Source organism: Rosa chinensis, chromosome 6 (genome assembly GCF_002994745.2).
Source record: "Rosa chinensis cultivar Old Blush chromosome 6, RchiOBHm-V2, whole genome shotgun sequence".
Classification (NCBI taxonomy): Eukaryota; Viridiplantae; Streptophyta; class Magnoliopsida; order Rosales; family Rosaceae; genus Rosa; species Rosa chinensis.
Window position 1 is genome coordinate 55918146 of NC_037093.1, and position 23219 is coordinate 55941364.

Sequence of the window (23219 nt, forward strand, 5' to 3'; positions counted from 1 at the left end):
TAGCATTCCCAATCAATTAATTGAATCGATGTCTACGAGGTAATTTTTTACCATCTATTAAAGGGATTATGAAAATAATTAGTAATATCGTGTTCGATTTTCTCTTATTTTTCCTGGATCATTAAAAAAAAATTGGGTAAAAACAAGAAATTTAAAAAAAAAAAAAAAGTATTTACTGTGATTATTAACTTTCTTTTTTTGAAGTATGATTATTAACTTTCTTATTTCATTTTACTAGAATAGCTGGTATTTTAATGATTATAATTGAGTACTCTTATAATTAGACTGCTATGAATAGAATAGGTGAGTTTGACCAGTTGACCAAAATTATAAGGATGGTTGGTGACTTGGAGTGGAGCGATTGGGTTGATTTTATCTGCCCATATTTAGTGCTTAGCCAGCTTTTACCTTTTGTTAAAGTAAATTAGTCTGCAATCACATGCTCTGCATATGTACGAAAAAATTTTGATTGTTAAAAAAAAAAATTAGAAAAGTGAAATTCACACTCTTAATTTTACAATCCACACTCCATATATATTTTTTTATTATCTCAAGTTTTATCTTTTTTTAGTGTCAGTTGTAAAAGTGTGATATTAAGATACTAAAAATAGAAACATTGACCATGAGTTGTAAGATTGGGAGTGTAAATATCACTCTCCAATGTCTAAAAGTATTGGACAAAATGTCGCACTCAGTTATAAAACAGTTTCCTATGAAGATCAACTTTAATCACATTAACTTGAGAAATGTTTGTCTACATCTTAGTGAAGATGCACGGTACGTCATGAAATGTTTGTACAACAATATCAAGACACATGGTACATTCGTAGTTCCATAGCTTTGATAATAGACTTCGCAAACTGGCTTACCTTTTCTTAAAACAAAAAGGGAGAATTTTACAAATGGTCACTCAACTATGACTCATTCGACACTTTGGTCACTGAAGTTTCAAATATATCACTTTGGTCACTCAACTATTATATTGTCAATCACTTAAGTCACCCAAAGAGTATTTTCTATAATTTTTTTTTAATGAAAAAAAATAACAAAGTGGCTTAAGTGATTGATAATGTAATAGTTGAGTGACCAAAGTGATATATTTGAAACTTCAGTGACCAAAGTGTCGAATGAGTCATAGTTGAATGATCATTTGTGAAATTTTCCCAAAGAAAAAAAACATTATCATTTTTTCACGGTCCTATTGTACTGTGGACCATTTTCCGGAAGGGAAGCAAAGGGCCGGAAAAGTGATCAAAGCAACCCCAATTCAACTTTCATAGTCCATAGGTTTAGGCCCAAAGTGGAGGAATAAGAACAAGTTGCCAAAATTTTAGCTGTTTAGTTATGAATATTTCGATCCAAGTTCGGTCAGAATCAGTCTTTCCTTTTTGCCTTTTTGTTTCACAGGCGCTCACAGTCAATAATGGTTTTTACAAGCTCTCCTGGTTTCAATGCTCCGCTGATCTCAAATCTCAGAGACCCAGTGCCCCTACCAATCCATGCTCCATTATTAGCAAACATCCACCCTCAGGTGTCTCACTCCCAATGTTAATCAACTCAGTGAGTCAGTGTCTGCCGCGGTCCGGCCACCTGTGTCCCTGCCTACTATAATCTCGGTATCCAGGGGTCTGAGTATTCCTTTGCCTCGACCTGTCAGTAGGCCTGTACGCGTTTCTTCCATGCATATTATAATCGGCATTTCTAGCCGGACTATCCTCTGGAGGACTCCACGATTCAAAACCTCCTCCATTGCTCGCATATTCATTTCCTTCATAAGGAGGACCCGACCTCAACTGAGGTTGCTGCTGCAATCCTCCATATGATGGTGCATTGTAGTACTGATTTTGGTTCTCTAAATAATGATAGTTACCCTGCCTACCAGCTCTCCATGAATCAGACAGAGGGACTGGTTTCCCAGTTGGTGGTTTAGAGAAATAGGGCGACTCAGAGTAATGGGGAGAATCGGAGTAATGGGTTTGTTGTTGCAGTGGTTGCGGCGGGCGTCTTTGTTGGTGTGTCAGATTGGATGAGAAGGGCGGTGGAAGCGAGTTGGGTTGCCTTTCCGGTGCTACATTATATGAGTTATACGACGGGCCTGGTTTGCCATTACTTGTGCTTTCACCCCAAACAGAAGGAACAGCCATGTTCGAATAGTTATGCTGCAAGTGTGATACGGTTGTAGTATGGGGAAATTGATGGACGTGTTCTGGTGAGTATGCAGGTACTGCTTGTTGGGCAGCCGATAATCGCGGCAGTAGAGGACTAGTAAGAGCAGATGGAAGTTGTGAAAGCACCAAGTTGCTGTTGGCCGCCATTGCTGGTGAACCGTAACCAGGGCTCACTCTGTTCTGCATCGAGTTTTGTTGGGAAAATGCATTTCTTGTAGCTTCTGGTCTCCATCCACTCTGTGAATTCAATAAACAGGAGAAAAAGAACAATCAGCTCAAGTATGGATAATTGAGTCAAAAAATAGTTGATGGGCCAAAGAAAAAAAAAACATTATAAATAATTTCAACAATTTTATCAATCATAATTTTCCTATTTTGACATGCAGACGCATTTCCATGAACCAATCCACAGAGGTCTACCAATCACCATTCACAACAGCGGAGCTCCACTACCTATAAAGAACAATGGGATGCACCAGAAGACTAAGACCTTCCCCTAACTCACAATTTGCCACTTGTTTCATTGATGGCCACACCTATAGTTGGGATTACTTTTTAGCAATATCTCATGAATTTCCGCCAAAATTATCATTTTCATTTTCGATGTGCTTTGCCGTCAGGATTCTAGGGCAGAAAAGACTAGGAGAGGAGGAGAAGAAGGAGACTATGTACTGTACATACTGCTAGTGAAAAACTGGAATGTAATGTATACAAGTTCTGGCTAAAATTGCATAATGAGCCCGAGTAACGCACCGTTCCAGGGTTGCTTGAAGGTGTTGGGGATGGAAGAGAAACTTCAACCTTCTCCTCCATTTTACTAGCTAACCCATTTAAATTACCAGCGAAACCAGCCCCACCAGCCTTAATCATATCCAGCAATTTTACTGTATCCTCACTGGACAAGTTACCAGCCTGCCCAGATGTCAAGGCAAACACCAATTCTGGATTTTTTAGCAGCACAGCGAGCAGCTCTAGATCTGGTTCAGCTGTGCTGCTTGCCATATTAGTTAGCGGCACCATAGAAACAACACTGTTTACTCCTTGAGAAGGAACAACCAACGTTTCTGCTGCATTATTTACTTCTCGACTATGGGAAGGTTGTGTTTCAGTACAGTCAGTGTCAGGTGGCTGTTCTGTTGGTATTACTGGAGTCAATGAGTCATCATAGTCCATTTCAATGTCCCAAGGTTCCTTCGGGTTAGGTGGTATCTCCTTGAATGTCTTGTAGATAGTTTCCTGCTCGCGGTGGTTTCTGTTTTTCTGGACTTCCATTTCTTTGCCATTCTCACCACCTCCAACCCTCCATCCTGGATTAAGTTTTATTTCTGCAGAAAGGAAATGAAAGGGCATAAAGAAAAGATTCATCATGTTTCTTAAAACCTCACAAAGCTGTCAACTAACCAAAGAGGACAACCACCAAATGAAATTACGAGTAGAAGAGAAAAAACATGATGAAGACAGATAACTTTTGGGCTAAGAATCTTGAGGTTGATCATTTTAGTATTTAACAAGATAGGGGGAGAAGAGAAAAGATTAAAATGGAAATCAAATATTAATAACAATAGATGAGATCATCATTATATCTGTGAGCTTTTTCCATCCTGTAAGAGATGAACGTCCAAAATCCAATTAATTCAATTACTGTGAATGCTTAAATGGAGATGATTGGGCCAGATTATTGGTTATATGGGAAACTGCCCAACAGTTGTTTCCCTTCTAAAATTTAAGAGACCTAATAGTCTTTCTGAAGATATAGCTTAAATTCAAGCATGCTACCACAGTTTCATGGCGACCTCGCACAGTCGAGCCATAGAAGTCGAATTCTGAATTAACAAGCTCGCCGAGCAACCAGTTTATATTCAGGGTCAGGCCAAACATCACTAAAAATCCCTCATTCATAATTTCATGCTAATAAATCAAGACTTATGATAATACAATTAATTTAGCCTGCTTCGTATAGTTTCCAGCCCCAAATTAGTACCAGAAACACAAAGATTGGATCTCACATAACCCATGATAATCATCCAGGATTTGCTTCCATACATGCAAAGGATCCATATCAGAGAAAAGATTATCCAAATCCTATCAGAACCGTCTTTCTGCCCAATGTTGTTCAATCTCATCTGATTCAAATTGTGTTCAAATTTGAAATTCATAAGATGAAAGCAATCTGGGGAATTGAAACACCACATGAACATCTATACAGAAATTTACAGTAGAGTGTGTGAAACAAAACCTCAAAATATGACATCACATTATTTCAAAAAATGTGATGGAACAGAAGCGAATATGTGAAATTAAGTAACTTGCTTCAAAAAATTAAAATGATTAGAAAACAAAACTGAATATCCCATTTTTATCTGGCATACAACACCCACTCAACTCAGGCACCATTAACACCCGGCAACCGTCAAATGGGGAAAATGTCATCCTCCAACCCTCTTGCTCTATGCTTAACTAATACATATGCCTGGACTGCCACATTCTGTACAGCGATACAAAATCCAACCATACTGAGTCCGAGTTTTATTGAATTTTAAGAGCCATAATCAACTGCTCTAAGATTGAGTTTTCAACTCATTTTGTATCTTGTGTAGACATTCTGGTAAGAAATCGACACCAAATATGATTTTAAGATTAAATCCACTATGGAAGTGTCCTTTGCGGCCCAATTATTAATTTTTCATGATTCAAAGGAAGTCACCCATACATTTCCTATTTATGGCAGTAGAAATCCCAAACAGTAGCTGTGCCGGCACAAAATTTAAAGAAGAATATAACCTCTATCAATTCACACTAGACAGTAGACCATTTTTATCAAATCAATTAAACAGAACTGAATTAAGACTCCAGTTTTCCATGGAAAAATACAGTTCGTGGTTAGTCCATCCTATTCATCTAAGTCAGCAAACATAGTTAAAAAGAGACTCAAACAAATAGTTCTCCCTCTACAAAATTATTGGAAAGGCTAAAGCTCCTCTCTCAACTAATCTCCAATCATTGACAAAAATCTCCATTTTTTTTTTCCTTTGCCTACTGCTTTTGCACTGATATCATGAGCAAAGAATCCAAAGAACCAACAAAGATCTACTAAAAGCATATGTACCTGGTGGTGTCTTCCACGGCACCTGGACTCTCCTGCACTTCTCCCAGATGTGCTCCTTCATATCCGTTTTCAGCTTTGGAGCAATAGTCTGGAAACTCCCAATAGGCTGTAAACTTATATCAAGAGTTTCCCTCTCTTTCAAAGGAAGTGTCACAGGTTTCTTGGATTCCTCAATACTAGACTGAACTGGAACATTAGGTACTACAGGTAAAATGCTGGCCTGAGCGATTGGAGGTATGTTCACGCCTTCAGCCTTCACTTCTTTATTTTCATTAGAGGAAGCAGACTTTCCATACTTGCTCTGCATATATTGTGCTCGCAATTTTGCTTTTTGGATATCATCAACAGACATTGGGCGAGCCTGACTGACAGGTGTTGTTTTTGCAACCTGTGAACTTCTCCCCGCTGTTTTTTGGCCGGGCTGTTCCACCAATTGAACTTTTCTGCGTCCTCTAAATTCTGTTACTAGTTAAGGAAATGAATTTTGAATGTATTAAAGTTAAAAAAACCTTATATGAATCATTTATAACAGTTCACTTTTTAGGGCAGCCATATTTGGGAACATGGTAAGACACCAGAAGTATAAGGGACTAAATACTGTAACAAGGCAAGAAGGGGGAGCTATTTGAACTTTACTATCTTTCCTAAGCTTATTTTGGGACCAAGATGGGAAGTGAAACTTGTTATTGCTAGAAGTCTTCTTTCTTAACTAATGAATATTAGTTTTGATTTGCAAAAGTAAATTGTATTAACGCATCACTTGGGAAAGAAATATGACAAAATCAATATGGAGGATACGGGATGAAGATACACCTAGGATGTGTTTCTTATTAGAATCATCTGATGATGCTGTCAATAGCTTCACTGGTTCTGAAGACTCCAATTTCCTGAAAAGTAAAACAAAAAAATACTTAGGAATCGCAAAACATAGAAATGTTACTATCCTCGTGAAATGTATGTCAGAAAATAGAAACTTTTGTACCTTAATTTATCTGCACTTTCAAACGGCAATGCAAGGATGTCTTCCTGTACAACAAAGAGGACCAATCAGAAAATGGTGAGGAATTTGAACCAACTTGAACTATTTATTTATTCTATGAAGAACTTACGTTAACATCACCATTTGAATTCCATGGATCATCGCCTATAGCTTCATCAATACTGCAGAAAATTATAAGAGATCATTAGAAATCGATTAAACAAATGTTTACTCCCAGGGGAGGAAAAGAGATCCTTGCCTTCGCTTCAGCAATGCTAATTCTTGTGAATCATTAGATGTTTTCATGCCATTTGGTTTCTTCAAAGCCTGGCTTCTTGCTAAAGACTTGCTCCATCTTGATAACAAAACCCTTGCCCTGTTCGATATTTCTGATGTTCAAATTAGATAAATGAGATTCAAAATTTTCATGATGTATAAAAAGAACAGCTGAATCACATAAAAAATTGCATATTATTCAAATATACTATATCGTCGACCTGGAACAAATTTCAGATCCAAGATCTGTAAAACCTCATTGTGTACAGAAAAAGACAGCTAAACCACATATGGAATTGCTTATGTATTAAAACTTAGAGACACAGAAATGGAAATCATTGTGCACATGCAGAAGCCTCTTTTTTAGCTCTATTAAACCTTGAATAAGCATCAAAAGAAAAACCCACCTGGTGTCCTGTAAAACCGCAGTCTATTAACACTTTGCAGTATGGCTGACATATGAACAGGAAGAGCTTTGGATAGAGGCAAATGGCAAAGAACCTGTGCATCAGTTAATTATTACTTCTTAAGCAACAATAACACGGGATAAATGACAGAATGAATTCTAGATCAACAAATACCTTTAAGATGATAAGCAGAACACTCGTTTGTTCTTCATCAGCTGCTTGTGTCAACCATGTTACTAAAATCATCACGCCACCTTTAGTTAAAAACCTGCATGTATACAAGTGGATGTCTGGATCATGAAAAGAGACAACAGAGACATAGTATTAAACCTATAAGGTGGTTTGCATGTACCAGCATAATACTGAAGAATTTTGTATCCGCAATATCAACTCTAACACTTTCACTTGCCCAGAAAATGTTTCTTCTTTCCGCATCAAGTTGAAAATATTTTCAACAAAATGTTTATCAACGTCATCTAGTCCAGAAAGAGTATCATCTTGTGTTGAGCAAGATGGTGCATCCTCAACATTGGACGGATCAATAGTGTTTAAAGGAAGGGGATTAATTGGTATCAATGGATCAGAGCTTGTCGGCATCAATGGATCAGAGATTGTCGGCACCCCCTCCAGCAATTCTTTATGTTCAGTGGATCTGATGGCCTTCTCCCTTGACAACTGAACTATTTTTCTAACTCTGGATCGTTGACTATTAAAAAAATCACGAACCTATGAATCAATTGGAACACAAGTCAGAAACAATCAAAATCAAATATGTTGATCTAGATACATGAAGACATCATGACTAAAAGAATAAAAGATATATGAAAACATGATGTTGTAAATCATAAACCTCTCACTCTCTAGTCTCCACCATTAAAAAGTACAACACTGGTGGAAAATGTCATCTTGGGCATAGTTAAACAACCCTAAAACTGCCATTAATACATGTGTGATGGCACATCTTATTATCAATTTGATCCTCACTGGCATCCATGGGAGATGCCAAGGGCTGTTTGCACAAAATGTATCACGAAATAACCTAGGGTAGCGCTGAAAATCAACTAAATGAACAACAACCTGTGAGACAGAAACCCCGAACAGCGCACTGATCTCCCGAGATTCCTTCTTCGTAATCGCATCTTTAATAGAAAAAACGGATTGCATATACTTGATAGCCTTTGGATTTAACAAATCTCTAGGTCTTTTTCCTGCAAACACCCAACAGCATAAAAATTGGGCAACTGACAAATCACAGCAGGACCAAAAATATATACCTAGCAGCTTATGCACTAAAGCTAAATGAGCAAATCCAAAAACAAACCAACTATTAAGCACAATTAGCAATCCCAATTCCAGGACTTACCAATATTAATAGAAAGAGCACCAGCTGCCTGCACAAGCCAAACAAACACAGCATTATACTATCTTTCTCTGAAAATAAAGAAGAAACAGCTAATTGTTCTAATTCTCATTCAGTTTTGCTCTAATTTTCTCAGCAAAAAAAAAACGCAGAAAAGAATCGAAAATCGAAAACGCACCATCTCTTGGGAGAGAGGATTGGCGCCGGTGAGCTTGCATTGGGTGACGACGATTTTCTGGAGCTCATCGATCTGGCGGTGGAAGAGCTCCCTCTGCGAGTCGACGAACTTGTGGAAGGACTCGACGGAATTCCCAATCTTTAGCTCAGAGAGATCCTCCATTGCCGACGACCTCGAAGCTTGAATTTGGGAATTGGAATGTAGGGCATGAAGACTTCGAAAGCAGGTGGATTTTAATTACTGGCCCTGGAGATAGAGTTAGGGTTAAGCTTTGACGAAACAAGAGAGAGAGAGAGAGAGAGAGAGAGGAACAGGGTAGAAGAGTAAAACCCATATATGTCCACATCACACGAGCGCTAATTGGCGCTTGTATTTTGCGGATCCGGGTTCGTGGGTTCTGGGTTCCGGGTACTTCTGGGTTTGGTTCTACCGATCCGGTTTTGGTTTTTGTTTTTTTCCTAATTTTTGCTTTTAAGAGAGTACTTGCTTCTATTCGTACATAGGGGTGGGCAAAAATGACCGAAAGACCGAAAGACCGGAAGGGACCGATCCGGACCGGCCGGTTCGGGCCGGGTTTTAGAAGGAAATTAAGTGTTTTCGGGCCGGTTCGGTCCCTATACTCAGCGTGGCGGTCCGGTCCCGGTTCTTGATTTGCGTGACTGCTTGGCCGGTTCGGTCCCTGTACTCAATGTGCCGGTCCGGTCCGGTTCTTGACTTGCGGTGACTGCAAGGACCGAAAAAACCGAGCTTGTATACGTGTCTTCCAATTATTGGAAGTTCATTGTGTTAGTATGGACATGACCACATGTGATTATTAAGTTAAGTAAACTAACCTAATTTTCCTCACTTCCTCACTTCCTCCCTCAACTCTCTGGCTCTCTGCGACTCCGCCTCTCACAAAGTCACAATTGGTCTTCCTCAGTCCTCACCTCTGCGGCTCTGCCTCTCAACTCTCACAAATCACAATCGGTCTCTTGCGTCTCTGTCCCAGCCTCCCAGGTACCCCAAGGTGGTCTTGATTGGCGACTCCGGCGTCGGCAAGTCCAATCTCCTCTCCAGGTACTACTGCTTCTTCTTCTCTTCTCTTCGATTCTTTTATGTTTTGGTGGATTTCTGGTTTTGGAGTGGATTTTGGTGCAGAAATGAGTTTGATTTGTGGGATTTGGTTTCAGCCTTCACGGGCAGATCTGGTGGTTTGTGGTTGCATGTGGGTTTGTTGAACATTAATAGCTGGCCATAGCCGTGATACTGTCATCAAAGCGACAGCACTGGTACGTTAAAACTGCAGTCGTACTTTATTTTCATTCATGTTTTGTCTACGTTTCTTTTGGTAGTGGTGGGTCTAAACTCAAAATGACCACCAGCAAAGAGTGCTAGATTAAGAAAAGTGGTGGATCTAAATTCATATACTTCCTGAATTCCAGTACTGGGTAGTGGGTGCGTCGTGCGTTTTAGGTTAACCCAATTCAAAATGCAGAAAAAGACTACTATTCTTTTTGCACTCGTATACCTTATGTGCATTACACAGCTCACAGCTGTGCTTTCTTGGTTCCTTTTATGGCTTTCTTAACATTATTTGTCTCTCATGAACACAGCTACCAACATTACTTCTGTTGCCCGCTGCAGTAGTACTTGGTTATATATTCAATGGAAAATTGGTGTTTGTGGGAATTGGTTTGGTTTTGTTTTAGTTAATTGGTTTGGTTCTGTCTTTCTATTTGTTAATATGATGATCCATTGTTTATTTTATTTTTTTTGCCCTTCAATTTTCTTGTTGAGTGCGTGAACTGTGCAAATTTAAGGTTTTATTCAGTTCTATTCTAATGTTGCAGGTTGATAGAGATGGTGGTGTCTTTGGATGAAAGACACGTCGGGGGGAGGATTCAAGGAAGCATATCAAGTGTGCAGCTGAGATTGTTTGCCACCAACTTTTCAAGGTTAGCAGACTTGAGATTCCTTTTTGGTTTGCATGTTAGAGGTCCACCGAAAAGCTGTTTTGAATTGGTCTTCAAGGACTTTTTTAATAGGATTACTCTAATGCTGGTTTTCTTTATGGTTGTATTGATATAGGATTACTCTAATGCTGGATTTTTTTAATAGGATTACTCTAATGCTGATTACTCTAATAGGATTACTCTAATGCTGGATTTTTTGTGTGACGAGAGATCTAGTAAAACTTTATGGTTGTATTGATATATGTATCGAATGTATTTTGGTACCATTCATAGGATAATAGAAAGGAAATTTTGATATTGTCATTCTGCATATTTTTATTATTTTATGTAAGTTAAGGAATAATAATTAAACAGGTATCAATCTGCAGGGAGTATCAATCTGCAGCTAGGTTGTATGACCTGTCAAGAAAATTTGGTGTTTGTGGTTTACATTAAGAATCATTTGCCTTTTTTTCTGCAGGAACATACATTCATAACTTGATGGCAACCTCATCGGAGGACTAGAGGAGCAGAGGAGGACTAGAGGAGCAGCTGCATGGCATTGAGCATGGCAGCATGGAACTGATGGAAGTTTGGTTGTTCACTTGTTGTCTTGTTGAACATTGTTTTGGTTTTTAATTTGTTATGTTGTTAAGACAATATGTGTTGGTGAATTTGCTGTGTAACTGTGTTGATTGAAATCATTGAATGGTTATTTGCAAGATGGATTTATTTGCAGCCTTGCTGCTAGTGCAGATTGCACTTTGCAGAATGGTTTATTGGTTTTATTTTCACCATTACTCTTTATACTCTTTAAACAGAAGCAGGTCAAGCAGCAAAATGCAGCAGTGATGCAAAGATTGACTGGAACCGAAAACCCGAAAAACGGGCCGGTTTTTGTCCCGGTCCGGGTTTATCTCGGTCCCTGTTATATGCAACTACGGTCCCGGCCCGAAGCTTGACTTTCGGTCCCGGTTCCGGTCCCGGTCCCTATAAACCTAGTGTCGGTCCGGGTTTAGCCCGGTCCCAGTTTTCCACAATTGCAAGACCGGCCCGAATTGACATTGCCGGTCCCGGTCCCGGTCCCTGTAAAACCGGTGCCGGTCTGGGACCGTGCCCAGCCCTATTCGTACATTTACACTTTATGAATATGCTCTATTTGTGGGAGATAACTCTTCGGTATCAATTTTTGCTTCGAAGTTTAAAGATTCTGTACTTTTTTTTTAAAAAGAATAAACAGTCTATTAATAACTAAACAGGTTACAAATTATCATATCCAAAATTTCGGACCGTCAAAGACTTACATGTGCTAAAAAAGCTCAACCCCAACCCAATTTAACCTATAACCAGACCTATGTATAACGATACCAACCCGCCACCAACATTAAGATGAACGGTTTTCACCTGTTCGAACACCGCTTCCCAAAACAGCCAGACCACGTGTAAAAGTGATTCACCATCATGCTGATAACCAGAAAGCACCGACAAAATACCAAAAACACCAAAACGACCAAGACATCAAACCACTACCCATAAACACCCAAACCCTCTCTCACAAGAGGAGGGACTTATTCTCAACAAAACAACCACCAAAACCAAACAACACCTAACTAAACAACAGTACACAAAAACCACACCAGAGGCCCAACCCAAAGACCACCATCCCCAGCAAAGGCCAAGCGCAGCAGGCAAACCCTCCTGCTACCAGCGAGCCCCAACGCCACCACGCATAAAAACTGCACCTCGCCGAATCCCTCCACCGCTGCACCGTCTTGACACGCCACAAATAGCACCTGCATCAAGCTGACGACCTCAACCAAGTCTAAATCCGAGACCGCAACAGATCCCTTCCGGAATCGACATCGCCATGTTCAGATCTGATTAGCCATAGCCCAAAAAGCAGGGACGTTGACATTAGAATCCACCGCTGGAACTCCGAGTTCCGTCGCTGCACCTCTGCTGTCATCGCCCTTGATCTGATAGAGACAGATTGAAGTTGATCCGCCCATACCGGAAATGACTACCCATCCTCTCTCCCAGAGCCACCCCACTGCCTTAAGACCCCTCCACTACTCAGAAACACCATCCTCTCCCGGGCCAGAACACAGCTGCTGAAAAGCCAGCGGCTTTCGGCCAGGAGAGAGCACGCTCGCTGTTTGTTTTTTGTTTTCCTCCTTAGAGTCTAGGGTTTTCGTGTAATATGTCCATCAATTAAGATAACAATTTCATAAAGAGTGAAATTGGACCATATGGACCTCCTAGTTTCGAGGTGTATAATGTCGAAAGTGAAAAGATTTCAGGGGGCGTTTACTAAAGTTGAATGGGATTGAAAATGAATTGGAGAGGGAAAGAATGAGAGAGATAAGGAGAATATGAATCACTGTATGAAATGAAAAGAGATGAATCATTCCAGATTATGACATGAGCTCATTCAAAATTGATTCCCCCTTATTGTTAGTAAACACAAGATTAGAGAAAAATGAGAATGACTTCCCCTAGTTTCATTCTCATTACTTATTACTAAACGCCCTTTCAAAATCTCACCCCACAGATGTAATGACCTTATTGAAGATGACTAAGCGACCTCAAATTTGGGTTACACTAACTCCTTTTCTCTAATACTGTTATTGTTTTCTTAAGAGTAAAAATCAGAAATAGTACATAAACTATATATCTATCTTATCAATGGCACCTGAACTTTTATTTTTTTGTATCACAACTAATACCTGAACTCTTTGAGTTCTATTGAAGTGGTACCTAAGGCAACATTCGGTCACAAATCTAGTCAAAAATGACAAGTGAGGAGCATGTGTCTTATTTATCAAGGTAATAGATGACAGTGTGCACTAGTCATTAACTGTATCACCACTCAAGCCACTATTTTCTTCTTCTCAGCCTTAGAAGCACACTTGAAGGAGGTTCAAGAGATTGAGAACGGGGAATACCATGGTCTGGACAGGGTGGAAGAAGAAGTGGTGGAGGAGGAACAAGAAGAAGTGAAGGATGATAAAGAGCATACTGGTGTTGACGAAATACAATGTCTTAAAAAATGAAACATGAGGTGTGAATTGTAAAACAGGGAAAGTGAATTTCACACGTATTAAATCAAGAAGCTGAAATTATAACAATTCAAAACTGTAATTTTGCTTTCAGCCGTTAGATTAACTGGTTTTTCACAATTTTTAAAAATTGTTCATGAGGTGAGCAAACTTCGAGTTACATAGTATCGGTATTGATTAAAAGATTTTGGGCTGGTCTAGACTCTAGATAAACAGTTCATAAAGAGTGAGCACATGCCCCACCCATTAAGCCCAAAAGTAAAATCAAAAGGCAAATTCCATTGATGCTGCACCACAGGCACACTGGGTAGTTCACCTTCAAACTTCCAGACTTGTAGCTCAAGCTCCCTTTTCTCAGAACCAGAAAAACCCCAAATCAAATACACAACGCATTTTGGTTCTGATCAAGAATTCATCCTGAACGATCTCCTTCAAGCTTCAACTATGGGATTCAGATTTCAGAATCTCAATTCCATACGCACAAGGCTCGCTGCTCTATACATACCCAAGCATTCTCACCTACACCCCACAATAATCTCCCAAACCCTCAATTCCCATCTCCAAGACCATTCTTTGATTCTCCATCAAAACCCGATTTACTCAATTCCCAGAAGATGGCATTTGGGCCATTCCCACGGCCCTGAGGAGGATTATGGCAAAGAGGGCGAGAAGATCTTCCGGCTGGGATTGGCTGCTGATATTGGTCTTGCTTCCGGAAAAGCTTTGACTGGTTACTTATCTGGCAGCACCGCCATAATTGCCGACGCCGCCCATTCAGTCTCCGACGTGGTAAATTCTTATTTTTTACAGTTGAATTTTGTTTTTCTTGGTTAAATTGTAAGTCTTTGAATTGTGCTAATGCATCTGATTGTGTTAAAAAAAAAATTTGGCTAATTATATTTAGGAGCTTAATTAATGTGTGAGAGTCGTTTCTTGGTTTGTTCATTTCTATGCTGATTAGAATCCATGGTACTGTAATGCAGGTTCTTAGCGGCATTGCGCTCTTGTCGTTTAAAGTTGCAAAGGCTCCGAGAGACAAAGAACACCCATATGGTCACTCTTGATTTGTACCTACACGCTACTCAATTGATCTTATATTATGCATTATACGGTTTTTTATTGTCATTTTCGTTTGTGTTTGTTACAATTGTCTTCTTGTTTCACTTTGCTTTTCCAGGACATGGTAAATTTGAGACGCTAGGAGCACTTGGAATCTCTTTTATGCTGTTGGGAACTGCTGGTGGCATTGCTTGGCATGCTTTGGATATTTTGATGGTAAATAACCGCTATATATCTCCATGTCCTCAAAAGGACAGTATTGATATCCGTTACAGTTTAACAGATTGTTGTCAGCTGGTCTTTTGGTACTAAATCAGTTATTCGTACCGTATTAGTCCTTAGAAATCGTTATCTTACATGTGCAGGGATTGTATTCAGCAAATCCAGAAGTAGTTAGTCAGTCATTGACACATCATAACCAGCACCATAGCGGACATCACCATGGAGTTGACATGGAGCACCCAACCCTAGCTTTGGGCATGACGATTCTCTCGATTGGTGTCAAAGAAGGGTACCAAACTTATGAATACTGATGTTAGCTCCTGTTACGTGTCATTAAAAAGCAGAAAGAATATATTGGGTTTCCTAATTATTACTTGTGCCTCCATGTGTTTCTTATTTGTTGGTGTATCTTTTGTTTTCTCCAGTCAATGGTTTTTCATATGCACTATGATTAAGCAAACTTATCAGAGCTATGTAGAGTTATTAAGTCGTTGGTGCTTCGTACTTATGATTAACCAGCTCAATCTCTATGCTCATTTTTGAATTTGCTTCCTGCTCCCCTTGTCCCCCAATGCGTATTCCTTTTTTACTTCCAGGCTATACTGGATCACAAAACGGGCAGGAGAGAAACAAGGTAGTGGACTGATGAAAGCAAATGCATGGCATCATCGTGCAGATGCCATTTCGTCAGTAGTTGCTCTCGTCGGAGTTGGTGAGGCACTTTTTTTTTTTTTTCTTTCTACGTACCATTTCTATTTCTAGTTGTTTTGAAACATGGATTTAATATTTGGTAGAAGTTTTGTAAATAAATCACATTAATCTGCATATACTATATGCAGAAGAATGTTAACATTTATATTTTCTGTCTATTTATCTATCTGTGTTATGCGTTTTTATTTTTCATACACCACCTAATATAATCTTGTGACCCTCAACTGAGCTCGGTTCATTCATTTTGATTTTAGGAGGTTCAATCCTAGGAGTGAAGTTTCTAGATCCCCTTGCTGGACTTCTTGTCTCGGGCATGATCCTAAAGGCTGGTATCGAAACAGGGTACCAGAGGTCTGATTTTTGTCCCCAGTTTATCTCCACCATATATCACACTTTTTAGACTTCCAAAATCCATATGGTTGCTTAAAATGTTGCAAGTGTTGGTTCCTACAAATATGGATGTGGTAACAAAGATACTTTTAAAGATCTCTGAAGTCCAAATCCATACATTTTTATCTTTGTTGATTGTTGCCCAGAGGACTAGAGGTTCTGTTGTACTCAAGGGGTGAGGCGCTGAGGCCTATTAAGCCTATGCAGCCTCCTTACCCGAGTAATCATACTATTAGTAATCGTCTTTTGCAAAGCCATTTTGATGGTTTAGATTGGACTTGGTAATCTCTGAGCTTATAGCTATATAGTGATTCAACAAAATCAATTGGCTAGTGTGAATAAATAGAGAACCACCAATACCCATTTTATAGCTCTGTACTTATGATCTGTCTCTGATACTTATATATGTCGAAAGATGGTTTTAGTATAAACAAAATAATGAACCAAAAGAAATCTAAGATGGATCTATATGATTTTTGGTTTGTTAATCTGTGTCTCCGTATCTGATGTGTGCTGTGTGTTTCTGCGATCTAGTGTCTTGGAGTTGGTGGATGCTGCAATTCCCACAAAAGAGTTGGATCCTATTAAACAAACAATTCTACAAGTCGAGGGTATGAAGGTAAGTAGCAGATTCCTCAAAATTTGCTAAATCGTATAATGTTTGTAGAAATTTATTGCTCTGCTTATCTGATCTTTGAAACTCCCCTTGTTAGTATGCTTCAGGAATAAGCTTTCTAGCATGTTTGTGTGTGTGTCATATGTAAAAGTAAAGGCTAGCAGTTGGCTTAGAAGTGCTTTGAGTTTAAAACTATCTTTCAACTGTCCAACTGTGTACAGGGTTGCCATCGCTTGAGAGGAAGGAGAGCTGGTTCATCTCTTTATCTTGATGTACACATTGAGGTTGCTTCTTCTGTGCTACACTTTTTCATGCTTTATGTAGCTTTAAGTTGCCCTCAAAGTGGTCTATGTGCGGTTGACAAATTTTGTACACCATTTTTCTTGTCTAACGCAAGTTAGTTGATACTTTTCGCTGGCAGGTTGATCCTTTTTGTAGTGTTAGCGCAGCACATGACATTGGAGAAAAGGTTCGTCATCATATTCACAAAACTCATCCCGAAGTGTCTGAGGTTTTTATACACATAGGTAAGAAACACGATTTAACTTGCCTGCTTTTGAAATTGGTCATGCAATCTGCAATTCTTTTGTTCCAGTCTTTCCTTTTAACATTCTTCACCTGTCTATGATGGATAAAAATGATGGTTTTACTTTCTAACTTTTTACTCATATATCATCTAACTCCCATAATCTGCTCTGACGTCTCTGTAGATCCTGCACTTCCAGTAATTTCCCCTGGTGTAGATGAGCCAAAGGAATCTCCGGGAAGTGCACACCAGAGTTCTCCTGCTGCAGAGGATAAAGACATTGATGCGGCTGTTTCCAGTATCATCTCATCTAGATATGCCCAGGTATTTATCCTCTTTCTTTAGTGAAGTTGGAACACCAAATTATCCTGTAGAGCACATTCTAACTAGTCAAAATGTCATTTTCCCATATGTTTCAGAAAATGGTTGTAGAGCGCGTAACGCACCACTTGTTGCAAGGGAAGATGTTTCTCCAAATCCAGGTTTCGATGCCCCCAGACATCTTGATTCGGTAAATCCCGTAAGCCAAACATGGTGATTTCATGCTGTCTAGACTAATTTCAGGTTCTTAAAGCAATGTTTCTCATTCCAGAGATGCAATAGAGGTGGCAAAAGAAGCTGAAGAAGAGATTTCGAAGGCAGCAACTAATATTATTCATGTGAGCGTTCAGCTACGTCTGGGAAGTCCAATTCCACAACTCAACCATGACTAAGAAAACATAGAAGGCAGGCAAGCATCTGTGACATATTACTCAATAAAATCTTAGTTTCTGGGTCTAAAGATTCATACCAGCATTAGATCTCAACAGATAATTGGATACGGTCATTTGTACATGATCATTTGAGTTGCTGTAATATTTCAATGCTATAAAGTGTCATCCTCATTAGTTGAGACATGAAGTATCATGTAATTTCAGGTTGTTAATCTGAAAACTTCTTTTCTCCAATTTCAAATGGGCAACAATGAGAGATATGTTCAAGCACTGAATCGCCGATGGAAAGGTCTAATTCAGATCTTCCTACTGTTTCTTACACGGAATAGAGAGCAAATCTCTTTTTTGTATCACAATAATAGTAATAATGCTGTATCAGTGAGCTACCATTAATCAGAAATAGTTTTCCAACACTAAATGCTATATATCTTATTGACCAAAAAAATGCAATATATCTTGAATTGGGATTTGATGCAAATCAAGAGTTGAGAGGGCAAGTTTTATAGATACAATGCAGATAGGAAACAATCTGTCTTTGAAAAAAAAAATACGGAAAATATTCCGAAAAACTGAAAAACAAAGTGAGCATCGTCACTTCATCAAATTCACCTAAAAGAAAGAATGAAAAAAAGAAGAGAGAGTGAGAATCATTGATCAGATAATTGTAGTCTGAGTTTTTTAATCGACATGATGGAATTCCGAGTACTATATCATCACGTCAATGATTCTCAAACAGCTTGAGATTTGAGAAGAAAAACCAGGAAAAATGAAAAGAAGATTTCGAAGAACAAGATGAAAGAAACAAGAGTGAGGGCTCAGAAGGATCCATTGGTAGTTTTGTAATCATGAGGGAATACCTCCCCTCATAAAATAGGTAGTTCATCAACATCACAGCCTCAAACCCTTTTTTTTTTTTTTTTGCAGAAAACGAAAAAACACTTCTGATTCTAATTCACAAAGCAAAAATTAACAGAGACAGTGTAGGAGAGAAGCAGAGAAACTGGGGAGGAGGCAAAACAGAGAGAGTGTGAGAGAGACGGAGAACGCAGAGGCTGATATGGGTTGGAGGCTCTGAGCTCCCAAATATATAGAAGCCATCTGAATTAGGGTTTTGCGTTTTATGGTCGGCGACTCGTCTCTAGCCCACTGCGGCCCATTTAATTGAAAATGGGGCTTTATCACAAAAGGTCCAACACAAAATCTGTTGGATGAGTGACGAAACACGAAGTTTATTGCAGTTGCTGTGATGTTGATGAACCAAAAGAACAACCAAATCAATTACAAGTTTAAAGTACTCGTGCATCGCTAAATTTTTTTAAAGCCAATAAATGTAACACAGTAACGGCGTTTTGGTCGTTTTATGAATTATTTTTGAATGTTTAATCAGTTCGCTTTAGCGTAAAAGAAATTTTGTGCAACCATACTAAATATGAAAGTGTATTTTGTTTATGTAATGGTTATGTGCAAACGTTGAGAGTACGTTAGGCAAAAAATTATCTAAATTTTATCCCCTGCAACGTAGTAAACACTATTTTAAGCTTCTCAAGAATGTATAGAATTCTTGTTTATGAAAAGGATAAATTACATGTTTTTGGTGTTTTGAGTGAATAAAATGATATTGATCCTACTTTCCTAGAGTTGAAATGTGATTGGGGTCATACATAAATGGCGACTGGGGTCGAGACAAAGGCCCACGTTTGACTTACCTAAATTCCCAAGGCCCCTTCACAACAATACAAATAATGAAGGCCCACTCTCAAAGACTCGAACCCTCACCCAGTCAGCAAAGCCGAAGATGACGCAAAAACAAGACCTAGTTATGATAACTCATGACCAAGTCGCAGTAATACAGTACTAGTACTCCGTAGCCGATGCTCACATTCCAAACGGGTTGCTTTCCACCGGCGAGTCGCCATGCGAGCGCTGCTGTTGCTGGTGGAAGGGGTTCATCATTGGCATTCTCGGCTGGCTCATCGCTTCCAAGTCCAACCTCTGCTGATGTTGCTCATGCAAATTCTGCGGCTGAGGCCTCGCTCCTCCTCCTCCGCCGAGCCCCAAGAGATCAAGCGTAGTCATATCCCCTCCTTCGCCGCCGCTCCCTCCGAAACTCTGCTGCTCCAAGTTCCTCAGCAACGCCTGGTTCTGCTCGTGACTGCCTCCACTCCCCATGTTAAACACCACCTGACTGAACATCCCCATGCGGTCACTCATCGCCGCCGAGCTCGCAGCTGAAGTGGCGTTTGCGTCACCGAAGAGCTGGTTGGTGAAGCCGTGCATCCCAACCATCTGGTGGTGATCTGGTAGCTGTTGTTGGACTTGCTGGAAGTGAGGGTGGTGATCGTACGGCGGTCGAGTGACGTTGCTGATTGAGTTGGTGGAGAGGAGGTGGTGGTTCTCCGGGCCCGCCATGCTGGTGACGAAGCTCTTCTGCATCATGGGGGAGTTTATAGTAGTGTTGCTGGCGGTGGCGCCCATTTGAGCTGCCTTCTGGAGCAAAGCAGTGGCTGACATTTGAGCCGAACCGGTTATATTAGGGCTTCCACCGCACCCGTTTTTGCTGTCTTGAAGGTAGTTGAACCCGGCGGACGAGCTGTTGTTGGAGCTGAGCTGGAGGCTGGAGGAGGTGGAGGAGTTGACACTTCTAGGGCCGCCGAAAAGCGAGCCGGAGCTGCTGGAAAACATTCCTCCTCCGGCTGGGAGATTGGTGTTCATGATGGACTTGAACGGCATTGGGACAAGATCCTCCGGGAGGGATTTCATAGGGTTTTTCGGGTCGTAGTTGTTGTATTCGGAGATTGCTCCAGCTCCGATTCCCATTGAGGTGTTGGTGTTCATCGGCATGGAGGAGATGAGGTGATCAGGCATTTGGTTATGGGTCCCCATGTTGTTGTTCATTATGAGTCCGTGGTTTACTTTGTTGTTTTCTTCTGCCAATGCGTCACAGAAGGCTCTGTGGGTGATAAAGCTATCTCTCCTGCACAATGTTCCAAGATATTCGAGGTTTAGATGTGTAAGAAACAAGGGTTGTGATTTGATAACAATACACAAAGTAACTATTATATATATATATATATATGTATATGTATGTATGATATACAAAACTACATAAAGACAAGGTTAATAATATTGGTGTTATGTGATGATGGAAAGAAAGATATTTGGGACCTAAAACTAAAAGGGTTTCTACAAAGAGGTCAATATGTATATTTAAGTTTGTCGGCCATTTCATCAAATATATATATATGTTCAAGTTTGGAGGGTTCAATCACAATAGTGACGCATCACTGTACCTAATGACAGTTTGCAATAGTCTTATTGATCTACTTGTTTGTTTAATCTCATTTTAGTTGACAACTACATTTTAAAAGTTAATTAATGTAGGTTTATCGGCAACTTAAACTCTAACATTATGCGATGGCTAAATTGAAACATTTAAGCTATTAAAAGTGGGCTAATCACAACAACGAGATCAAACAATAACGCTATGTAAATTAACTGAGCTGCCATTTATTTGAACCCGGATTATATCATCTTTAGTTAAGTGAGAATTGATGATCCGAAAAATATATATGAGCTTTGATGATCCCAAGCAATTATATATATACCTTTCCAGATACCTTTCATGCACATGCAGATACAATATATGTCAAATGCAGCCCCTAAACCATACTGTATGCCTTAATTATTTGGTTGGTTGGGAAGTTAATTAACATAATTAATCAACTATGAATTAATTAGTACCTGGAAAAGATGGTTCCACAATCACATTTGTATTCCCTAGTGCCGCAAGTCTTCTGATGAGCCTTCCAGTCTGACTGCACTGCATATTTCTTGGAGCACTTGTCACATTTCCACTTTTTCTCACCGTGTTTTCGGCTAAAGTGCTTTTTAATGCCAGTAAGATCTCCTAAAGCACGAGCCGGGTTGTGGTGGACGCAGGTTGGCTCAGGGCATATGTAAACCCTTTTCCTAACCTCAGTGCTGGTTCTTTGCCTCAGCTTCCATGGAAGGTTATGGCCTCGCCTGTGAAGCTGAAGGTTCTGGTCTCTCTGAAACCCTTTGTTGCAGATCTCACACACAAATCGGTTCGTCGCCATTAGAGTCGTTGGTGATAGAGCAATAACTTCTGCACTCGGATCTGTGATCATGTAAAGTTACATAGTTAATTAATTAGCAAATATAACGTTGTTTAATTCTACTAAAAAATGTATAGACTATAGAATGAGGAATATCAAAACATCATGTCATGTGTAGACACAGTAAGTTGCTGGGTAGCTCATGACAGAACAGTACTTCTCCCCAAGATCTTGTAAAATATCTGAAAGCAATAATTGTGTACTCACAGGGCAACAGTTATTCAAAAAGTTTTGATCTTTAATAAAGATTACAACTCAAGTTTGAAAAACCTTTTCTTCTGCACTGAATCAAATCCACCTTGCACATAAATGTAATTTTGTTAAGAAAATCTCTATTTTTCTTATGTATGACCACGAGTTATGCACGAGTGGTTCCATTCGCCGATCGAACAAGGAATTTTAACATGTAAAGATATCGCATGGCTCTAGTAGTAGATCGAGATTACTTATCTACCTATATATCTAAGGTTACTATTGGAATCTCTACTCTCAGTACTCTGCCTCCTTGGTAGTTAAGCAAACAGAAAATTAAGAAACTCATACTATAATTTCATGGGTGTTGGGGAAGAGATTGAATAGTTGCCTGGAGTTCCGGGAAGGTTTCTCTTCTTCTTGGTTGGCTGCTGCTGCTGCTGTTGGGTAGTGACAGAGCCATTGCTGTTACTCCTCCCCCCGCCGGAACCTCCACCGGAGTTGGAGCCATGCAAGTGGTTTTGCAGCTGCTTTTCTTGATGAACTTCTTCCCCGGCTGTGTTCCCAGAGGAGAAGCTACCTTCTTCAATATCACCTGTAATATTTGACATTTTGAACTTTAAGAAACAATTATCTAGCCCAGCTTGTCCCTTTCCCGCACTACACTCTTAGTTTCGATCTGTTGCTTTCTATTTCCTTTGTTGTCGGTGCTTAGCTAGAAGGAGGGTTTAGCTTAGCTTAGCTTAGCTTGTTGTTGGTGAACTGAAAAATCAGGATTTTGCTTTTGGGAATAGATCGAGGAAGACAAAACCAGAGAAATCTGCTTCATTTCCGGTGCACAGTGGTCATGATAAGCAATAGATTCACTGTTGTGAGCAATCGGACTTGGCTTTGGAACCAGGTCTTCTTTGGCCTTATACAATTATATATAGTGTCTTCACAACAACACATCATTGCAAAAACCCCTAATCAAGTTAATTACCAAATGCCCTTGACTTGTTGGGTAATACAAAATTGATATATAGCCTTATAGTATTCCATTGTTTTCCTCATTCATTTTCTTAATCTTTTCTTGGTGAAATGTGACTAATGGAGATTCTTCATTATTAGTCTACTATATTGCAATTCCTTCTCTTCTCTAATCAAATGAAAAACCCTAATTCAAACATTTTATTATTTTCAAATAC

At 39.6% G+C, this 23219-nt stretch overlaps 3 protein-coding genes, 1 long non-coding RNA gene and 2 other non-coding genes across 6 annotated transcripts; 2 read left to right on the forward strand and 4 right to left on the reverse strand.

Annotated features, from left to right (window-relative positions):
* Nucleotides 1-1248: 1248 nt before the first annotated feature.
* On the reverse strand, nt 1249-8803 carry LOC112170545 (homeobox protein LUMINIDEPENDENS). Its single transcript, XM_024307872.2, has 13 exons — nt 8475-8803; nt 8300-8327; nt 8014-8144; nt 7289-7662; nt 7111-7204; nt 6937-7030; nt 6513-6642; nt 6384-6435; nt 6257-6300; nt 6073-6161; nt 5275-5733; nt 2922-3493; nt 1249-2405 (listed from the first exon to the last, which is right to left on the reverse strand). Exons 1-13 carry the CDS (start codon nt 8634-8636, stop codon nt 1566-1568), a joined length of 3069 nt encoding a protein of 1022 aa, XP_024163640.1. The 5' UTR covers nt 8637-8803; the 3' UTR covers nt 1249-1565.
* A 522-nt stretch (nt 8804-9325) lies between these two features.
* Nucleotides 9326-11163, forward strand: LOC112174442. The gene is made up of 4 exons (XR_002926018.2): nt 9326-9533; nt 9647-9745; nt 10307-10411; nt 10890-11163. It is a non-coding gene; the product is annotated as an uncharacterized LOC112174442 (long non-coding RNA).
* Nucleotides 11164-13700: 2537 nt separating this feature from the next.
* Nucleotides 13701-18334, forward strand: LOC112169121 (metal tolerance protein 2). Its single transcript, XM_024306093.2, has 12 exons — nt 13701-14256; nt 14451-14520; nt 14645-14742; nt 14892-15037; nt 15345-15460; nt 15714-15810; nt 16384-16468; nt 16687-16749; nt 16887-16992; nt 17176-17315; nt 17411-17502; nt 17584-18334. The coding sequence occupies exons 1-12, from the start codon at nt 13912-13914 to the stop codon at nt 17702-17704; spliced, it is 1479 nt and encodes a 492-aa protein (XP_024161861.1). The 5' UTR covers nt 13701-13911; the 3' UTR covers nt 17705-18334.
* An 18-nt stretch (nt 18335-18352) lies between these two features.
* On the reverse strand, nt 18353-18428 carry LOC112174904. The gene has a single exon (XR_002926216.1). It is a non-coding gene; the product is annotated as a small nucleolar RNA Z155 (small nucleolar RNA).
* An 83-nt stretch (nt 18429-18511) lies between these two features.
* On the reverse strand, nt 18512-18605 carry LOC112174896. The gene has a single exon (XR_002926208.1). It is a non-coding gene; the product is annotated as a small nucleolar RNA R41 (small nucleolar RNA).
* Nucleotides 18606-19270: 665 nt separating this feature from the next.
* LOC112169468 (zinc finger protein GAI-ASSOCIATED FACTOR 1) lies at nt 19271-22911 on the reverse strand. Its single transcript, XM_024306497.2, has 3 exons — nt 22424-22911; nt 21446-21842; nt 19271-20678 (listed from the first exon to the last, which is right to left on the reverse strand). The coding sequence occupies exons 1-3, from the start codon at nt 22641-22643 to the stop codon at nt 19580-19582; spliced, it is 1716 nt and encodes a 571-aa protein (XP_024162265.1). The 5' UTR covers nt 22644-22911; the 3' UTR covers nt 19271-19579.
* Nucleotides 22912-23219: the final 308 nt, after the last annotated feature.